The sequence below is a fragment of the Talpa europaea genome (assembly GCF_964194135.1).
Source record: "Talpa europaea genome assembly, chromosome: 6".
NCBI classification, from domain to species: domain Eukaryota; kingdom Metazoa; phylum Chordata; class Mammalia; order Eulipotyphla; family Talpidae; genus Talpa; species Talpa europaea.
The window spans coordinates 34,176,569-34,195,740 of NC_140072.1; the positions used below are offsets into that span (position 1 = coordinate 34,176,569).

A 19,172-nucleotide genomic window follows, 5' to 3' on the forward strand; every position below is an offset into this window, starting at 1 on the left:
TGTTGCTAGTTTTTTTAATATGTACCATTCTCCCTGGTGTAAGATGGTATCTCATGGTAGTTTTGATTTGCATTTCCCTGATTACAAGTGATGTTGAACATTTTTCCATATGCCTGTTGGCCATTTGCATTTCCTCTTCAGAAGTTTCTTTTTAGCTCTTCTGCCCATTTTTTGACTGGGTTTACTTTGTTTTTGTTGAATCTCATCAGCTTTTTGTAGATTTTTGTGATCAGTCCTTTATCATTAGGGTTGTGTGCAAAAATTTTCTCCCAGTCAGTGGGGGTGTCTCTTTGTTTTGGTTACTGTGTCTTTTGCTGTACAGAAGCTCTTTAATTTGATGTAGTCCCAGCTGTTTATCTTTGCCTTCACTATCACTGCTTTGGGTGATGTGTCTGTAAAGATGTCTTTGATGTGCATATCATGTAGTGTTTCGCCTATATTTCCTTCTATGTATTTTATGGTTTCAGGTCTTATGTCTAGTTCTTTAATCCATTTTGAGTTGGTTTTTGTGCATGGTTTGAGGTAGTGGTCAAGCTTCATTCTTTTGCATGTAGCAACCCAGTTTTCCCAGCACCCCATTTATTGAACAAACTTTCTTTGCTCCAGTGCATATTCTTTGCTCCTTTGTCAAAGATTAGTTGACCGTAAATATGTGGGTTTATTTCTGGATTTTCTATTTGGTTACATTGGTCTGTTGTCTGTTCTTATTCCAAAACCATGCAGTTTTGATTATCATGGCTTTGCAGTATAGCTTGAAGTCTGGGAGTTTGATACCTCCATTCCCTTTTTTTTTTTTTTTTTTTTCAGGAGAACTTTGGCTATTTAGGGTTTTTGGTGGCTCCATATGAATTTCATCAATATTTGTTCTATTTCTTTGAAGAATGTCATTGTAATTTTTATTGGAATAACATTGAATCTGCAAATTGCTTTTGGTAGGATGGCCATTTTGATAATGTTAATTCTTCCAATCCATGGAGAATACATTTTTATACTTCCTGTGTACCAGCTTGTGATAATTTAGTTACCACTAAAACAGGCACCTTAGGCAGACTTGGAGATTGCATCCAGGTGCTTGATTCTGGACCTTAGAGTCACATATATTTCACATTCATTTATAGTTGAATCTGACCAAGCCCTGGAAGGTAAGCTGTGTCATCTCCATATACATGTCAGGAACACTAGAGGCTTACGGTCTGCACAGAGTTATAGGTCTGTTGTACTGCCAGAATTAGCCTCAGGCTGTGGACTGAAGCTTGTGCAATCTTCTGCCTCTCCTCTGCATGGGTAGTATAGCATTTTACTTTTTCTGCTCTTGTCAAATCATGAACATTTTCCTGTGTCAGTAGGTAGTATCTTGAGGAGCCAGTGTGATTGCTGAGCAGTGTTATTATATAACTAATATAACTATATCTTGGTTTATTTAATCTTATCCTTACATTTATTATAAATTTTATTATATATAATTTTGTTATAAACATCTTTGTCTGAATTTTATTTCTTTAGACAGTCCAAATAAGAATTGTGCCAAATACTAATATGTCCCCTTCATTGTATGGTATCTGTTTCACTTCTACAGTGGAAGCATTGAACAGTCTCTTAAAAAAAAAAACAAAAACAAAAACACTACTGACAGAACAGAAATATTTTGCTAAATTGATAGCAAACTATGGTACAAGGTACATTTCTTTGTTAAGAAAAGGTTAAACTTTCTAACATGTTAATTCAGAAAAGAAATCTAGTTTCTTTTGCCATTTTTAAATTTCACTTTCTAGTATGAGACATTCATGATAAAGATGTTAATCATTTGGCATGTACTTTAACATCCCTTACCCACCAGTCCAGCTTTTGACTTTTAATCACATTGAGACCTTTATAATATATACTCTCATTCGTTTATTTCCTTTTTACCATTTTTTTTTTAATTCCTCTCACGCTATAACCATCCCAAGTTTAGAAAAATATTCAATCATGTTGCCTGTGGTGTACTTTTTGCTTCATTTTGAAAAGTTTACTTAAACTATCGGGGATTATTTGGTGTTAGGCTGTAGTTTTTGTAAAGTGACACAAATGAGGGCCTCCCTGGTGGCTCAACCAGTTAAGATCCAGCCAATTAAGATGCAGCCTATGAAGCTGTCTGTAGCCTGTGCAGCATGAGTTTGATCCCCAGCCAGGGAGGTGACCCACATGGCGCAGCAGACCTCTCCTGTCTTGTCCACTCTCCTCTCAACAGTGAATCCACTATCATAGTTGGGGATTTCACCTGTCAATCAGACATTGGCAGATGCAGCAGGCAGAAAACCAGGACATAGTTGAACTCACATAACCATCAGTCAGCTGGGTGTATAGACTACTTCAAGCTCACATGGAATATTCACCAAGATTGGCAACATTCTGGGCCATCAAATACACTTTAACGAACTTTGTTAATAGAATAGGAAAGAAAGTTGAATAGAAATTTATTTAAAGTGTAGTTTCAGACCACCATAGAATTAAATTAAAAATCAATAACAGAAAAACTGGAAAAGGGCCTCCCTGGTGGTGCAGTGGTTGAGCGCTGGGTTGCGAAGCTGCCCGCAGCCTATGCGGCGCCGGTTCGATCCCCGGCTGCTCCCTGGCCACCAGAGGAAGGTCCCACCTGGCGCACAGACCTCTCCTGCTGCCCGCTGCTCCCCTCAGCAGTGTACTTCGGTCCTTCTGCCTGCTCTGCTCCCCGCTCTGGCTCTGGTGAATTCTCTCATCCTCCCACACTTCTGACTGTACCCAGTGCTTGTATAAACAAAACAACAAACAAATAAATGAATAAACAAATCTTAAAAAAAAGAAAAAAGAAAAACTGGAAAAACCACAAAATATTTGGGGAGTAAACAACATATTTCTAAATAACACATGGGTCAAAGCAGAAATCGCCAGAGAAATTAAAAAATATTTTGAGCTAAATTAAAGAGTTGTGTTTCTTGTTTGTGTGTTTAATGAAGTATGAGATGGAAGAGAATCTAACATTTTTTCTCTCCTTTCAAAATATTCTGATCATAAAAGTAACATATAACATGTTGAAGAAAATTTGGAAAATTATAAAAAAGAAAATGAAGAATTATCCCTCATTCTCCTAGCAAAAAATATTCTTAATGTTAACATCCAATTACTTCTCCTAATGTGATTTTTTAAAAAAATTAAGAACAGTTTAATATGCAAAATATGTTTATGGTTAAAAAGATGTGAAGTTTTCCTCTTGCTCTGTGTTTTCTTCCCACTTGCCAACTCTCCTCAGGAAACTGCTATAAACAATTTGTTTGTATTCATCCACAGTTTTTATATGTGACCCAGTAAATACAAATAGGTGTTCAAACTCTCCCTTTTTCCTGTTAGATGAGCATATTCTATATTGCCCTTCACTTTATTTTCTGCCTGCTTTCTAGGTCTTCGTATTTCTGTTTCATGTATAGAGAGCCACTTAATTTTCTTAGCAGCTACATAGTATCTTGTGGCCTGTCCCAATTCTCTTTACAAAGACATTTCTCCCCTCAAAATTATCCATTTAGCATTTTCTCATTATATAAATATAGCATCCCTTGATTATTGCTGTGATGTTGGATGTTCAACTTGTTGCAATATGGGACCATCATAAACCTTACTCGAGAAAGCTACCCAGAAGACACCTGAGTCACTGTTATCATTATCTTAGGTTGCCTCTCCAGTACCTCATGCTTACAGTCTTGACCCTCCCCCAGAAGCTGTCTCAGTGCACTTGTCCACCATCTGCATACATTGGCATCTTTAAATCAGCATTTCTGTAAAGAACAGGAAAAGGCAGAAGTGCCCATTATGTTGTGGGATGCCTGATCCTGGAACTTGGAGCACTTGGCCAGCAGGAGGATGGTTGCTGGCACCTAGTGAACAGACTGTGCTCCAGGCACCACCCTGGTCCCTGGAAGTGATTACCAAATGTAACTTCTTCAACACTCAGGTGAGGTGAGCAGTTAACCTCATTATATAGTCTAGGAAACCAATGTATGGAGCCCTTTCTGTTACTTAACCCTTAACCAGGTGCAGAAGACCTGGGCAAGGCCAAGGGGAGTGGAATCCAAGAAGGGGACAGTGGGAGACACTGGGCTGTGAACACCTACATTCCTGGGAATTGAGCTCAGGAAGGGAGGGCAGAAACAGTGTTGGTCAAATAACTGGGTCCCTTTGAGGAATGCTCCTCTGATTAGAGTATTTCTTCTGAATTATAATTTATAGATTTCTTTCTCATTTAGAGTTTATGTTGCAAATATAAACAAAATGCAAAGGCAGGAATTCTCAGAGATACCTGCTTTTTAACTTAGAGTTCTCGGGAACTCTTACAGTGACACTCAGTTGCTATTGATGTTTGGTCGATGATGTGCTGTTACGAAGGTGAACTCCCTCAGAACTTGGGGCACCTTGAGGGCAGGGAAGCTGGCTGTCAGCCCACAGGGATTTGTCAAGCAGTAGTATTGACTGGTAACTTTTGATTCTGGGCCTGTGTCAGCTTCCCTTCGCATTAAGTCAAAGTTATTTGATATGAAATCCAGGTGAAAGCCTCCTCTTTCTCTTCTTTGTGCCAAGAGAAATGTGGTATTCATGTTACAGGGAAAGGTGAGGGGCACACCAGGACCCCCAAACTTGCCTGCTCTAAATAGTTTCTGCCTTCCGCCACATCAAAACAAAACATACTCTAGTGCCTAAGACGGTCAGTGGAAAAGAACTTTAATACAATTAACGAATGATAGAAGAGAAGAATATAATTTAAAAATTTCCCCATGAAACACCCAAAGGTACCCATCCCCTCGTGGGTAAATGCCCAGCCAAACAAGGTTGGCCCAAAGCAGGACCACTTAGCCCTGCCTCAAGTCTAAAGCAACTTCTGGAGGGGACCCATATAGGAAAGGGGCCGAAGGGGCCAGGCAAGTCTGGAAAGAAAAAGCGCAAAATCAAAATTAAGACAAAGGCTGTCATTGTCAGCCTCCCCACGGGTCTCTCACCCACATCTGTTTCAAGTGTCTCTTTTCATGCCCCCCAAGTCCTTGGTACAAGTCCAAGGCTGAGAAGCAAATACAGCTTCTTCACATGTCTCTACTCCATGTTGCCTCCTCCAGGTCTTCTTGATCTTCCCTCCTTCCTTCTCCCTGTCTTGTCCAGCTTCTCCTCCCTGCTCAGCTCCACCCTTCCTTGGGTGGGGCAGGGAACCTGGAGCCTCTCCTTTCTATGGATTATCACAGTTAACATTTACTTGGAAAAGCTTGTCTTTTTATTTTATTTTTTTTAAATATTCATTCATGCGTACAAGAACTGGGATACAGGCCAGAGGTGTGTGTGTGTGGTGGGGTGCAGTGAGGATTCACCAGAGACAGATTGGGGAGCAGAACAGGTGGATCTACTGAAATACACTGCTGAGGGGAGCAGCGGGCGAGTCAGGAGAGGTCTGCTGTGCCATGTGGGTAGCTCCATGGCCGGGAATTGAACTCCTGCTGCAGTGGCTGTGGATAGCTTCATTTGCATCTTAACCCCTTGCGCCACCAGGGAGGCCCCCAAGCTTGTCTTTTTAAATCTTGTTTTTGATAAATAGTTGGTATTGGGGAAAAAGGGTTAGTTATGCATTCTCTGCTGCAGTGAGTGGCATCTTGTGCAGATTTATGCCAGGCCTTGGACTTGGACTGTAGAAAAAGAAATGTGTAGCTCATGTCTTTATGATGGGAATTTACTGTGTACTGAATAATCACTTAGAATGTACCAAGCCTTTTTTTCCCAGAGGCTTCACTTTCCAGCCAATCCTTATCAGTTCAGAAGGGCCTGACCCTGGCACAAGGAGGAGGTCTGGCTTAATTCATACTAACCTGGGAACTTCTGTAAAAATAAATCAGCGAGGAGATGTAGACCTTCAGTTGTTTTTTGTGTGAATTTCACCTCTCGTAGGAGGTAACATTTGATCTCTTTGGATACTGAACAATGATTTTGAATTATCCCAGGTTGTTCGATTTTAACATTTTCCTTCTATATTTATATGTCACGTATGTGGATTTCAGACACACAGAAATTCGTCATAAAAGTCTTTAAGAAGTTCATTTGCACTGAGACTTGGTTGGGTTTTCAGAATTCATGGTGGGGCCAGGCAGGCCTCAGCTACCCCGCTCCTCACCCGTCTTCCCAACGTAAAAATGTGCCTCCCTTCTGCCAGGAATGCTGTTTTGGGTCTATTGCAGGAAATTATGTGAAAAAGGAAAACGTTAGTTTACTGTTTGTCTTTCCCTTTCTTGATCATTAATTTGAGCTCTTTCAGGCTTGTTTCTTAAGCCTCCTGCTTTTCTAGCTGTGTTACAGCACAGGACCTCGTAAATGTGACAGGGTGTGGGAGGGCAACTTGGCGGTCAGTATCTAGAGGCACTTGTCCAGCAAGTGGATGGACATGCTTTTCTTTTCCCTTTTGTTTCTCTCTCCACCCCCGTCTTAGATTTTTGAATGTCATGCTTATTTTTGGTGCACTTTAAACTATGCAGCTGATATCTTTGAGGAATTTTTCTCTGGACTGTGAGCTTTGACTTTGCTGCTTGTTATATTACTTAGTATTTTCATAGTATCTCTGATTTATGCTTGTTTTAAAGTTGCCCCTGCTTTCCCCATAGTTCCTTGATAGATTAATTAGTCAGCAGTGTGGTGCTGTGCTCTCTTTGGGATTGGACCTGAAGTCATTATGACTAATGTTTCAGGCGAAGCGCATTCTTTGGAAAGCAGGACATTGGAAATGTGGATTTTCAGGTTCTTCTTAAATGTGCCACTGTTGCTCCTTCAGTAAATATGACGTCTTTTGTCTAGCGTGGGGTTGGATGAATGGGGAGCAGCAGTTGAGCTAAGCTGTCAAAAGATGGAAAAACAGCAAACCCTGTCATCTATCTAGCCTTTGGGAGGAGGAAGCTCTGTCTCTGGCTCATCTCTCTCCTCTGCTGGCGTTACTGAGTCAGAGCGCTTGAGGGGTATTTGTTTTCAACTGCAGCTTTCCTGGCTGGCCTGGCCATTCTAGATGTTGGCTCTCTCAGGAGTCTGCATCTGTGCGTGCTCTTAGGGGACGAGATCTGCTCTCCCGCAGAGAGCACTACTGTGGAGATCATGAGGGAGAAAAACTTGCTCTTTGTGTTCAGTGAACTTAATAGCTAGTGAAAAAGATGCATGTGGAGCACTTGAGGCAGAATGAAGTAATTGCTAACTAATGGGGAGAGGAGGGAGCACTTCTCTGACCAGGGGAAGCAGCAAGACTTGCCACACAAATTGATATGTGAATGGAGCCTTGAAGAAGAAAACCTGGACTTGAGCAGATGAGGGGATGGCTGCAGGTTGTAAATGCCCATGTCTTTGATGGTGGGGAATTGTGCACTCAGTGCTCTTTTTTCCTTAGTCTTTGATGCAGTTTTCCCCCACCCTGCATGTGTTGTCAAGGCAAGAGTAAAAATAGCACTGAACAGTTTATGCAGTTGGATCTCAACCCATACACCTTGCTTTGCACTGCCTTTGGGGGGCCCATTTATGATAGGAGAACTGCCAGTGATGTGTGAGGCAGATGGGGAGCAGGTGTTGCTCTGGGCACAACTGGTGTGCTCTCTGCCAGGTGTGCTCTCTGCTGGAAGGTCTCTCTAGATTGATTCTGTTCTGAGCCTGGGGTAGCCCTGCTGAGAGGCCTGGAGAGTAAAGAGCTGTCTGAAAGAAGAAAGGCACTGCCCTTGTGTGGTGTCGATCCAGCTATGTAGGGCGATTGGACAGGAACCCTTTCGTCATGTCCTAAGCTGGGAAAAGTAAAGCAACCTAAGAATGATGGGACTTTGTGAGAACTATTTTGTATTTGCAATTCACCTTTGAGAATTTTTACTTTATTTTTAGCTGTTTATCAACTCAGGAAAACTTGTGGGGTTCCGGCAGTACCCACAGGATTTTCCTTCTATTTGCATAGACCCCTTCCACGAGTTTGCATGTTGATGGTCCCAGACTAAACACTTTTAAAAGGTTTTATGTTTTCTTAAGAAATTATTCTTTCAGAAATATAAAAACCATATGATAATATCAATAGATGCTGAGAAAGCTTTCGACAAAGTGCAACACCCATTCATGATAAAAGCCCTTGAAATTCTTGGGATACAAGGAACATACCTCAACATCATAAAGGCCATCTATGACAAGCCAACAGCCAGTATCATTCTCAATGGTGAAAAGCTGAAAGCAATTCCATTAAGATCTGGAACAAGACAAGGATGTCCACTCTCACCGTTGCTTTTCAATATAATACTGGAAGTCCTAGCCAGGGCAATAAGACAAGAGAAAGACATCCAAGGAATCCAAATAGGAAAAGAAGAAGTCAAACTGTCACTATTTGCAGACGATATGATATTATACATAGAGAACCCCAAAAACTCCACAGAAAAGCTAATTCAACTCATCAATCAGTTCAGTAAAGTGGCAGGATACAAAATCAACACGCAAAAGTCAGTAGCCTTCCTATACACAAACAATAAATCTGAAGAAGAAGAAATCAAAAAGACCATCCCTTTTGTTATTGAAACAAAAAAAATCAAATATTTGGGAATAAATCTAACAAAAGAGGTAAAGGACCTATACAAAGAAAACTATAAAACACTGTTAAAAGAAATAGAAGAAGACACAAAGAAATGGAGAGACATCCCCTGCTCATGGATTGGAAGAATAAACATTATTAAAATGGCCATCCTACCAAAAGCAATATACCGATTCAATGCTATTCCAATCAAAATTTCAATGTCATTCTTCAAAGAAATAGAACAATTATTGATGAAATTCATATGGAATCACAAAAAACCCCGAATAGCCAAAGCTCTCCTGAAAAAAAAAGAAGGGAATGGAGGCATCAGACTCCCAGACTTCAAACTATACTACAAAGCCATAATCATCAAAACTGCATGGTATTGGAACAAGAACAGACATACAGACCAATGGAATCGAATAGAAAATCCAGAAATAAACCCACAGATTTATGGTCAACTAATCTTTGACAAAGGAGCAAAGACTATGCATTGGAGCAAAGAAAGTTTGTTCAATAAATGGTGCTGGGAAAACTGGGTCGCTACATGCAAAAGAATGAAGCTTGACCACCACCTCACACCATACACAAAAATCAACTCAAAATGGATTAAAGAACTAGACATAAGACCTGAAACCATAAAATATATAGAAGGAAATATAGGCGAAACACTACGTGATTTGCACATCAAAGACATCTTTACAGACACATCACCCAAAGCAGTGATAGTGAAGGCAAAGATAAACAGCTGGGACTATATCAAATTAAAGAGCTTTTGCACAGCAAAAGAGACAATAACAAAAACAAAGAGAAACCCCACCAACTGGGAGAACATTTTTGCACCCAACACTAATGATAAAGGACTGATCACAAAAATCTGCAAAGAGCTGATGAGACTCAACAACAACAAAGAAAATAATCCAGTCAAAAAATGGGCAGAAGAGCTTAAAAGAAACTTCTCTGAAGAGGAAATGCAAATGGCCAACAGGCATATGAAAAAATGTTCAACATCACTTGTCATCAGGGAAATGCAAATCAAAACTACCATGAGATACCATCTTACACCAGTGAGAATGGCACATATTAAAAAAACTAGCAACAACAAATGTTGGCGAGGGTGTGGAGAAAAAGGAACTCTTCTGCACTGTTGGTGGGAGTGCAAACTGGTCCAACCACTGTGGAAAGCTGTGTGGAGATTTCTGGACCTACTAAACATAGAGCTTCCATATGACCCAGCAATTCCACTCCTAGGTATTTACCCAAAGGACACAGAAACATCAATTCCAAAGAACACCTGCACCCCTATGTTTATAGCAGCACTGTTTACAATAGCTAAGCTTTGGAAACAACCCAAATGCCCAAAAATAGATGACTGGATCAAGAAGATGTGGTACATATATACCATGGAATATTACTCAGCATTCAAAAAAGATAAACACATGCAATTTGCTGCAACATGGATGGCGCTGGAAGGGATCATGCTCAGCGAAATAAGCCAAAAAGAAAAAGAAAAATACCGGATGGTCTCACTCATAGCAGGAATCTAGAAAACTTAAATAAGGGACCAGGAAAATGAATAACTATAAGAAAGTGAAAATCAAAATCAACAAAAAACTATGAACCAGAGACACTTTTAGGGGGGCGGGGGCGGGAGGGGAGGGATTGGGGTCAGAATGGGGGGCTGCAATTGTATGGGGAATATAACAATAAAATTTATAAAAAAAAAAAAATCAAGAACACTTCAGATACATATATGTAGTATCTACATATAGTATACTATCTACATAAAAATAACACACAGTATCAAATTAAGAAATTTAATAGTTATGATTTTTAAAAATTTTAGTATATATTTTTACCGTTATAACAGTGTTGTAGTGGAGGAAAACAGTCTTCACTTGAAAATATTGCTTGGCTTATTAGCAAAAAAATACTAATGCTAGCATAAAAATATAGATGTATGAAATACGAAACAAATAAAATTTAGCCTTAAAACTGAAAAAAAAAAACATTAAATAGAAATATTTTAACTTAAAAATAACATACATGTATACCAAAATACAAATAAAAACCACAATTATGCAAAAAATCCACTTTTGTACAACAGGTTACAAAATTGGAGGCAAATAGAAATATTTGGAAAAATACTACAGTGGCTCTGCAAAAGCTATAATAAATAATCATGATAGATGAAAGAGATAATATATATTACACATAAATATTTACAAATTTCTGACAATGGTACCTATGAGACGTCTTGACAAATTCTAGACTTGTATTTTTTGTGTGTGTAATTAGATAATGGCAAGTCTTTGAAAGGTCCACTAAAATAAACTTCCTTTAACCTACATATCCCATTGTTTCCATTATCTTTGTAAAAAAAAAAAATAATAATTAATGAAGACAGCTACTTGGCGTAAGGAACCACAGTGGTCAGCTCCTCTCTCCTGTCTTTGTGTGTGTGTGTGTGTATGTGTGTGTGGCGGGGTGAGGGGGGTGGAGGGGAGGTGGTGGTGGTGGTGTGTGTCTCTTCAGGTGCAAAATGATTTATCAAAAGTCAGTTCTGTAAGTGCTGAAATTAAGCCAAGAAAATATCCCTAAAAAAATTTTATTGAGAGGAATCATATCAATGTGTTCTGCTTTTTTCACATTTGGGGCATATTTCTCTCTGTTTTCCAATGATTGGTCTCATGTTTTCATGAATCCATAGTTAAATGAAAAAGAAAAGGCAAAAATGGACTTACTGTAAAACTAAATATGTTCAAAAGAATGTGTTTTTTTCTGTATAGATTCTTTATGTCAAAAATATTGATTTTAAAGGAATTATATTGCCATCTTTGTTAATTTTTTTTAACAGCAGAATAAAAATATTGTTATCCCTAAAAAAAAAAAAAAAAAAAAAAAAAAGAAATTATTCTTTCAATTGCATGGGTCCTATTTTTAAATTAACCCAGTGGTTAGCAAAGATGGGTTTTAAAAATATATATAGTAATAATATGTATGTAATGATATATGTGAAAATACACGTGTCAAGGTCTAGTGTGTGTCTATACCATGTTTTATGTCTCCATTTCTCTGTGATAGATACTTGGGGTGCTTCTGCCTGTCTATTGTGATTAATGCTACTGTGAACATTAGTGTGCAGATGTCTCTTCAAGGCTCTACTTTAAGTTCTTTTGGATATATATCCAGAAGTGGAATTCCTGACCAGATGTTAATTCTATTTTTAATATTTTGAGGAACTGTCATATTGTTTTCCTTAGTGGTTATACAATTTTACATTCCCACCAGCAATGCATAGAAGTTCCAGTTTCTCCCAAATCCTTCCCAATGCTTGTATTTTCTGTATATTATATTTTGAATAACATCTTAATAGGTGTGAGGTTTGACTTTTCACTCTGCTGGTTGTGCTCTTTGATACTGTAGAAAAAAATACTTCAATTTGTCAATTTGTCTATTTTTGCTTTTGTGTTTGGCATCATATTCAAGAAATTTTTGCCAAATTCACTGCCATGCAACTTTTTTCCTTTGTTTTCTTATAGAATTTTTATCATATTAGGTCTGTTTAGATATTCATTTCATTTTGATAATTTTTGTTTATGATGTAAGGTAAAGTCCAGCTTCACTCTTTTGCATGTAGATATCTAGTTTTCTCAACAGTTTGTTCAAGTGACTTTCCTTTCTTCACTGAGTGATCTGGTAATCTGGTACCCTTGTCAAAGATCATTTAATCAAACACAAAAGGCTTTATTTCTGGGTTCTATTCCATTAGTCTATATGTCTGTCGTTATGCCAGCACCACAGTTTTGAACACTATTGCTTTATAATATGTTTTGAAATCAGGAGATACTGAGTCACCCAACTTTTTTCTTCTTTTTCACAAAAATTTTGGGGTCCTTGAGAGTCCATTTGAATTTTAAGATGATTTTTTTTTTCTGTTTCTGCAAAAAGAAAAAAGCAAAACTGGTATTTGACTAGCAGTAGAACAGTATTGCATAAATCGAACTTTTAAAATAGAAAGACTTAAAAAAATCAGGAATCTGTTGAAAAAATTCTGGTAAGCCAAGAAGCCTCATAAGTAAATATCCAGAAGGTGGGATCACATCTTCACATGTTGTTCTTACCTCCCTTGAATATGGTCTAGGCATAGCAGAAAGTACAGTTGCCAGCTTATTCCATAACCTGTGTAATATCTAGAACCACTTTCCCAAAGATAGCTTCTTCATAGAACCCTCCAGCTCCTCCTGTCCCTGGTCTCAGTCGTTCTTGTGTGCTCAGGCACCCTTGGGCTGGAGAGATCGATAATCAAGGCAAATGAAGTAGAGAGCGTGTTTGCAATCCTGAACACTGGGCTGCCAAGGTGTAGAGCTGCCCCCTCTGCCCTGACTTCACCCTTCGCCTGTGGGGCAGGGAGTAGGTGTGTGCAGAGATGGCTCAGATCTGGCCCTGGGCTCTGTAGTGATTTTTCATTGTCCTGGAGGTGGCAGGAGATTTTCAGGAGGGTGGGTGGGGAATGGGGGTGGGTGGGGAGGTTTGACATGTTTTGGTAGTAATTGTTTTCTGAGAAAATTGTATTAGAGAATTCATCTTTGAAACTGGTTTTTGTTTGTTTTGTTGTTGAGTTTGCCTGTTTAGTCTGTCTCCTCTGAGACTAGATCCTAATGTGCTATCAGCTCAAAGGACAACCGTGATCCCTAGTTGGGAAGAGGGTGGGAAGGTGGGGGAGTGGAAGCGGTTGGGGACAGAGGGGGTCCCCATGAGCCATCATGCATGGTGGTGTGTAAGGGAGGGTTCATCTTGGTGATGTTGCAGGTCTCCCATTCCTAGGATCTCTGCTGTGAATGGTTTTCTTTCACCTGAAGCTGTAGTGGAATGCCATGTCAGTCTTACCTGTCTGGAGACAGGGTTGCCTTACTCGTGCTTTGTCATCTTTGACATTTCCCAGGGAGATGTTGGTCCCTCCACCTGCTTCTCTGCTGTGTGGTGGAATGTGTCACCTGACCCCGAAGTGCCAGGTGGTGGGGTGGCGGTGTTAGAGTGAGCCTGTGCATGAGGGCATCCTGCAAACTGCTGCATTCATGGCTTTAAATACCACCCTGCCTGTCCCTTGGTTGGGGGCAGGGGTACTGGGGATGTTTTGCAGTTGGGTCATAAGTAAAACTAGGCTGTTTTCTCCCATATGTTTGTGCCTTTGCTTTTGTGCCTGGTTGGTTCTACAAATCACACGTTTATTTCATTTTTTATTTTTCTAAAGATTTATTTATGCATACAAGAGTTGAGGTGTAGGCCAGAGATGTGGGGGGTTTTAGATATTCATGTTTAATTCTGTGTCTGAAAAATCAGACTTCGATCTGATTTAATGCTTTACCTGAAACAGATCTCAGGAAACACTCCACTCAGTAATCAGATTGACTCTAATTAGAGGAGACCAGGCCCAATCCAAATAACTGACCCTATTTGTTCCAGATAATTAGACTCTCTGTTTTTGTTTGAAGTTCTTCTAATTGTAAATGTAAATTAGTTCTGATGAAAAATAATCCATAGCAACTAGAATTCAGTAAAAGACATGCAAACATCTCTCTTGTACAGCCTAATTCTATGGAGTTCAGATTTTTTGAGTGTTTCTGTTGGAAATAGCATACTTGCATTTTTGTCTCCTTTAGTCGACCAGATATACCACCTGGCCTCCCCAGCCTCCCCTCCTAACTACATGTACAACCCTATCAAGACGCTGAAGACCAATACAATCGGCACGTTGAACATGCTGGGTAAGTGTCCTTGCCTTCTTTTATAGCTGCTGTAGGGAATATTTTAGATAATTCAGAGCAAACTGACTTCTGTTAGAGTTTGATCTTCTCCTTTCTCATCCTTTTATAAAAATACTTTTCCCCATTCAAGGGCTCCATCCTCGTGACCTAATCACCTCCTAAAGTCCCCACTTCCAAATACCATCATTGGGGATTAAATTTCAGCAGGTGAATTTGGGGGGGTACATAAACATTCAGTCTAAAGGCAGGCATTTCCCACCCCCTGACACAGGGTGTTTATACCTTTGGACTGGAGAGGGGTTTTTTGATTGTGGTCCTTGAGTGGGTTGGTGTGGGTCACACACGGGGTGTCAGCAGTTCACCTGGAAAGAGTCAGGGGAAAGCTGTCTTTATGGGTTGTAGAAACTGAGAACCTGGCTCTGGACTGAAGTGCAGGAGTCTCCCGAGAAGTGCAAGATGAATGAAGAGCACCGCAAAAGTGGCCACATGTGTGTATACTCCAACAACTTGCCTTAGATTTAGAACTGTGGATGACATACGCATTTTAATGCTTGAAATTGGAGACTTGCTGATGTTTGGCCCAGGTACAGAAAAGCTTGGGGCTTTGATTAGTTGCAAAGTGGAAGACAGGAACCACTTTTCAAAATGTCAAGTGAAAATTGGATTTAATTACAGGAACGTTTCAAACAGGTTCTCTAAATGGATTGGAGAGATACGGCACGAAGTTTTAATTTGAGCAAAGTGTGGTGACGGGGGACTGAAAGGGCAGCGGGAGGTTGGCTTGCAACCAACATTGGGAGACTGAACATTTTGGAGACTTCAGCTCTGAGTGAAATATAGTGGTCCATTCTCTTAATCTGCAAAGGACATTTGTCCTTGTTACCACCCCTGCTCTGACCTCCAGATAGGACAGAGTGCCCTGCCTGTGCCGAGAGGTGGGGTGTGGTAGCAGCCGATCCCTGTTCTTTCACCACAGGCTCCTTCCACTCCCCAAACTCTCCCTACACTTCTCCAACCCCTTCTCCCCAACCCCTCCTTTGCACTAAAACTAGATAGAGCAGAGGAAAAGTCACTGAGCATGTGGTATTTAAAAAAGATACCATTTAAAAGATACCATTCATTCTGCCCGTTAGGGCGACGTGGGCGCTGCACCCAAGGCACCATCCAGTCTACTCTGCAGGGACATTGAGATAAGGATATACTCAGCACTTCTGCCAAGGAACGTGGCGTCTCACAGGAAGGCACCACAAGGGTACAGGCATCCATGGTTACGTGGAGGAAGAGGGAGGTTCAGAAGAGAGGAGCCAGGGAAATGCTATTGAGCTCAGGCAAAAATGACTTTTTTTTTTTAAAAGATTTATTTATTTATGCATACAAGAGCTGGTACAGGCCAGATATGTGGGGGAGGGGTGTGTGAGAGGATTCACCAGAGACAGAGTGGGGAGCAGAACAGACAGACTGACTGAAATACACTGCTGAGGGGAGCAGCGGGTGAGACAGGAGAGGTCTGCTGTACCATGTGGGTTGCTTCCTGGCTGGCCGGGGATCAAACTCATGCTGCAGAGGCTGCGGATTGCTTCATAGTGAGGTGCTTAATCCTTTGCGCCACCAGGGGGGCCCCCAAAAAATGACTCTTGAGCTTGGCTTGAAGGACAAGATTGAACTTGGAGGCATTAAGGAAGTTTAGGTAAAGGGTCTTTTGGAATTATGTAGATGAAAGCTGAAGGGAGACAATATCTAGGTTGGAAAGAAACCCAAATGGGGCTTGGTATCTGAACTGTGAGGAACTGTCGAGTCTATTTCACATTTGAGAGTGCACGCACTGAACCTTTCCAGCTCCTTCCTGGTAGGCTTCCTCCTGATGAAACCTCTTTGTCCAGTTGTCAGCACAAACACCTGGGTGCTGCTGCAGCACAGGTGAGCCCCTGCCAGTAGGGGTGCTGGGGCACATAAGTCCAGTATCTTGGCTGTACCCATGTTGGTCTCCTGGGTGTGATAATCAGTGGATGATTTTCTTAGGTTTTACCATTGGGGGAAGCTGGGTGAGGGCGCCTGTGGGCGCATGAGAGCACAATCTTTGCATTACTTCTTTTTTTTTTTTTTAAAGATTTTTTTATTTATACAAGATCCGGAGTACAGGCCAGATTTGCGGGAGGGTGAGAGGATTCACCCGAGACAGAGTGGGGAACAGAGCAGGCAGACTGATGAAATACACTGCTGAGAGGAGCAGCGGGTGAGACAGGAGAGGTCTGCCGCGCCATGTGGGACCCTCGCTGGTCGGCCGGGATCGAACCGGCGCCGCAGAGGCTGCGGACAGATTCACAGCACTGAGCTCAACCGCCTGCGCCACCAGGGGAGGCCCTCTTTGTGTTACTTCTTATAACTACATATGAATTTATAGTTATCTCAAAATATGAAAGTTTTTAAAAGTGCCAGGATCCTTCCTATTGAAGGTATGACCATTGTCTCTACACAGTGGTTGGTGTGGTTTGGTAGTATATCTGTACCCCTCATAGACCTCTGTGGGGTGAAATTGGCAGAGAGGGACATGGGTCTGTGAGGTTGGTAGCCTCAGTCTGATGTGCTCCTGTCCGTCAGGAGCCTGCCAGTGTGTCTGCAGGACTTTCCATGCTTAGTGACAAGGTTGTACTGTTCCATTCTAAATGCAAGGAGCAAATGAAGGTACTGTTTAAGCTGAACCTTGTAGGAGGCAGGAGAGAGGACTAATAAGTGCACTGATCGGACATCATCAGAAGATTGCAGAGAGCATGTTGAGGAAGTAGTAGGTGGATGGTTTGGGGGGACTAAGCAATGGAAATTGAAGTGCAAAGGGCCTTGCCTTCTGCCTACCAGGCTGGAGTTGCCTAATAATAATGGGTGATATGTTGGGACAAAGGAGACTGTGAAACGAGCACTCACACCATCTCTCTCAAACCAGCAGAATTTCCTTGTCTCTTAATAGTTACAATTAATAGTTTACAATTAATTTTAACTATCCAAACAAATTCTTTGCTTTTCTGGGCTCATTTGTGTTTATCTCACTGTTTCTGTTTTTATTTTGGTTCCAAAGTAGGTGCAGTAGGAGTGACTAATTGAAGATGCACGGATGATCGGATCCCATTAATAACCAAGAAATTACTTACACTGCTCGCAAAAATATGTGTTCATATGTTTTCCTTGTTTCCTGAATTGACCATTTTATCATATCTTTGCCTTCTATAGGACTAGCGAAACGAGTGGGTGCTCGCCTGCTCCTGGCCTCCACCTCTGAGGTGTATGGAGGTGAGTGGTGGGACAGTGTGGGGTGGTGCTTGCTTCATCCCCATTGGCTGTTGTAAGGGCAGAGGGACTCCAAAGTGAGCCCTGGATTCTGTTTAGAGAAGGCCCAGCTTGCTCCTCCCAAGCCATTGCACGCCAGTCAGGCTTCCCCTCCCCACTGGTTTCCATGTTCCCTCCCTGGGTGGGATGACCCCGTTCTCCTGCCAAGGCCTCAAGGACTGTGTCGCCTTGCCAGTGAGGACCCACTGTGTTCAAATCTATCTAGAAGTTTTTGCCATTCTCTGAAAGGGCCCCAGAAATCAGATTCATAGGGGGTATTTTGCCAGTGTAGTTAGCGTGTGTGATGCTTCAATGTGAGCGATGCGTGCTGCAAGCTGGCCTGCCAGGAACCTGGGGTCGGCCTTTGAAGCTTGTGTCGTGAGGGGACCTCTGCTGTGCCTCTCCTGTTACCTGGTAATGCCTGGTAATGCCAGAAAACTCAGGAGCCTGTTTTCCAACCGACAGCACTTCCCTATGCCCAACAGGCCATTGAGGACACCAGCCTTAGGAGTAGGGTGGAGGGGGCTGTGGTTTCGGCCCCCTGTGCCTTCTGTTCAGCCCCAAAACCATGGGAGCAGGGTTGTGGAAACTTCTCAGTGGATGCAGCAGAAGCCAGACTGTGGCTGAAGTGCCCTATCTACTTCACATTCCTGCAAGGAGAAGTGAGGAAATGAAAGGGCAAAACCGGGAGAGATACATTTTTTTTTTTAATATAAAAGCACCAAATTAAAAAAAATCAGAAATTTTGCTAACAGCAATTTATATTCTTCATAATCCCTATGAAAAGGTGGCGTGCCTCTGCTTCTTTGAAATCCTGGGTGCTTCCAGGGCCAAAGGTCCACTGGCTTTTGAAATAAGCAGGTGGACACTGCATGCCCCTCCCTGTTTTTTCCAAATTTGTCTCAATAAAGTGTCAGCAAGTTCCCTCCCCAGGGCAGTGGGTGAGTCCCCTTTAGTTCCTCCTACTAGCTCACAGAGGAGTGGTGTGTACAATCCAGCAGGCTAAATCTTTTTAAAGGTCTCAAATATAAAATACTCATGTTACCTGTCCATGGCCCAGTGACATCTCCTGCCACCTCATAATTATCCACATATTTGCCGAAAGCTTGTGTTTAGGTTCTTGAATAATGTTTTGCTAAAACTCATGGAAATCACTAGTTTTTCTACACTGATTTTTGGTGAGTGCTTATGTGGTCAGTTAGCCTCTCAAAATGCTGAAAGGGGGAGACTGATTGCTTATCAATTCTGATTCTAGAACTTTACTTTTGTAATAACAAAATGATTTTTCATTTTTTTTCTCAAAGTGTTTTTGAAAAAAGTTGTCAGGAGCCTTAGACATCCGGACATTTCAGTGCAGGTGTTTTTAGTTGGGGGTGTAGGGTTTGTGGAACCTTCTCTTTCTTGTCCTTCGCCAAATGTATGACTCTCTTTTGGATTTCATTGGCTTGCCTGGTCTCTACCTGAAATCCCCAGAAAAGGTTTGATGTTAACTGCTTGGTTACATCTGTATGGATTTAAGTGATAGGTTT

The 19,172-nt window shown here is 41.3% G+C and overlaps 1 protein-coding gene across 3 annotated transcripts in view; it reads left to right on the plus strand.

The window, feature by feature from the left end:
• Positions 1-19,172, plus strand: part of UXS1 (UDP-glucuronate decarboxylase 1) — a gene marked incomplete at both ends in the record, with an annotated part of 90,709 nt that overhangs the window by 44,846 nt on the left and 26,691 nt on the right. For all 3 annotated transcript variants that reach the window (XM_084235039.1, XM_084235040.1, XM_084235041.1), the window contains 2 exons: positions 14,221-14,325; positions 17,548-17,607. In XM_084235039.1, the coding sequence (XP_084091165.1) occupies positions 14,221-14,325; positions 17,548-17,607 (165 nt within the window). The remainder of the gene's footprint in view (positions 1-14,220; positions 14,326-17,547; positions 17,608-19,172) is intronic.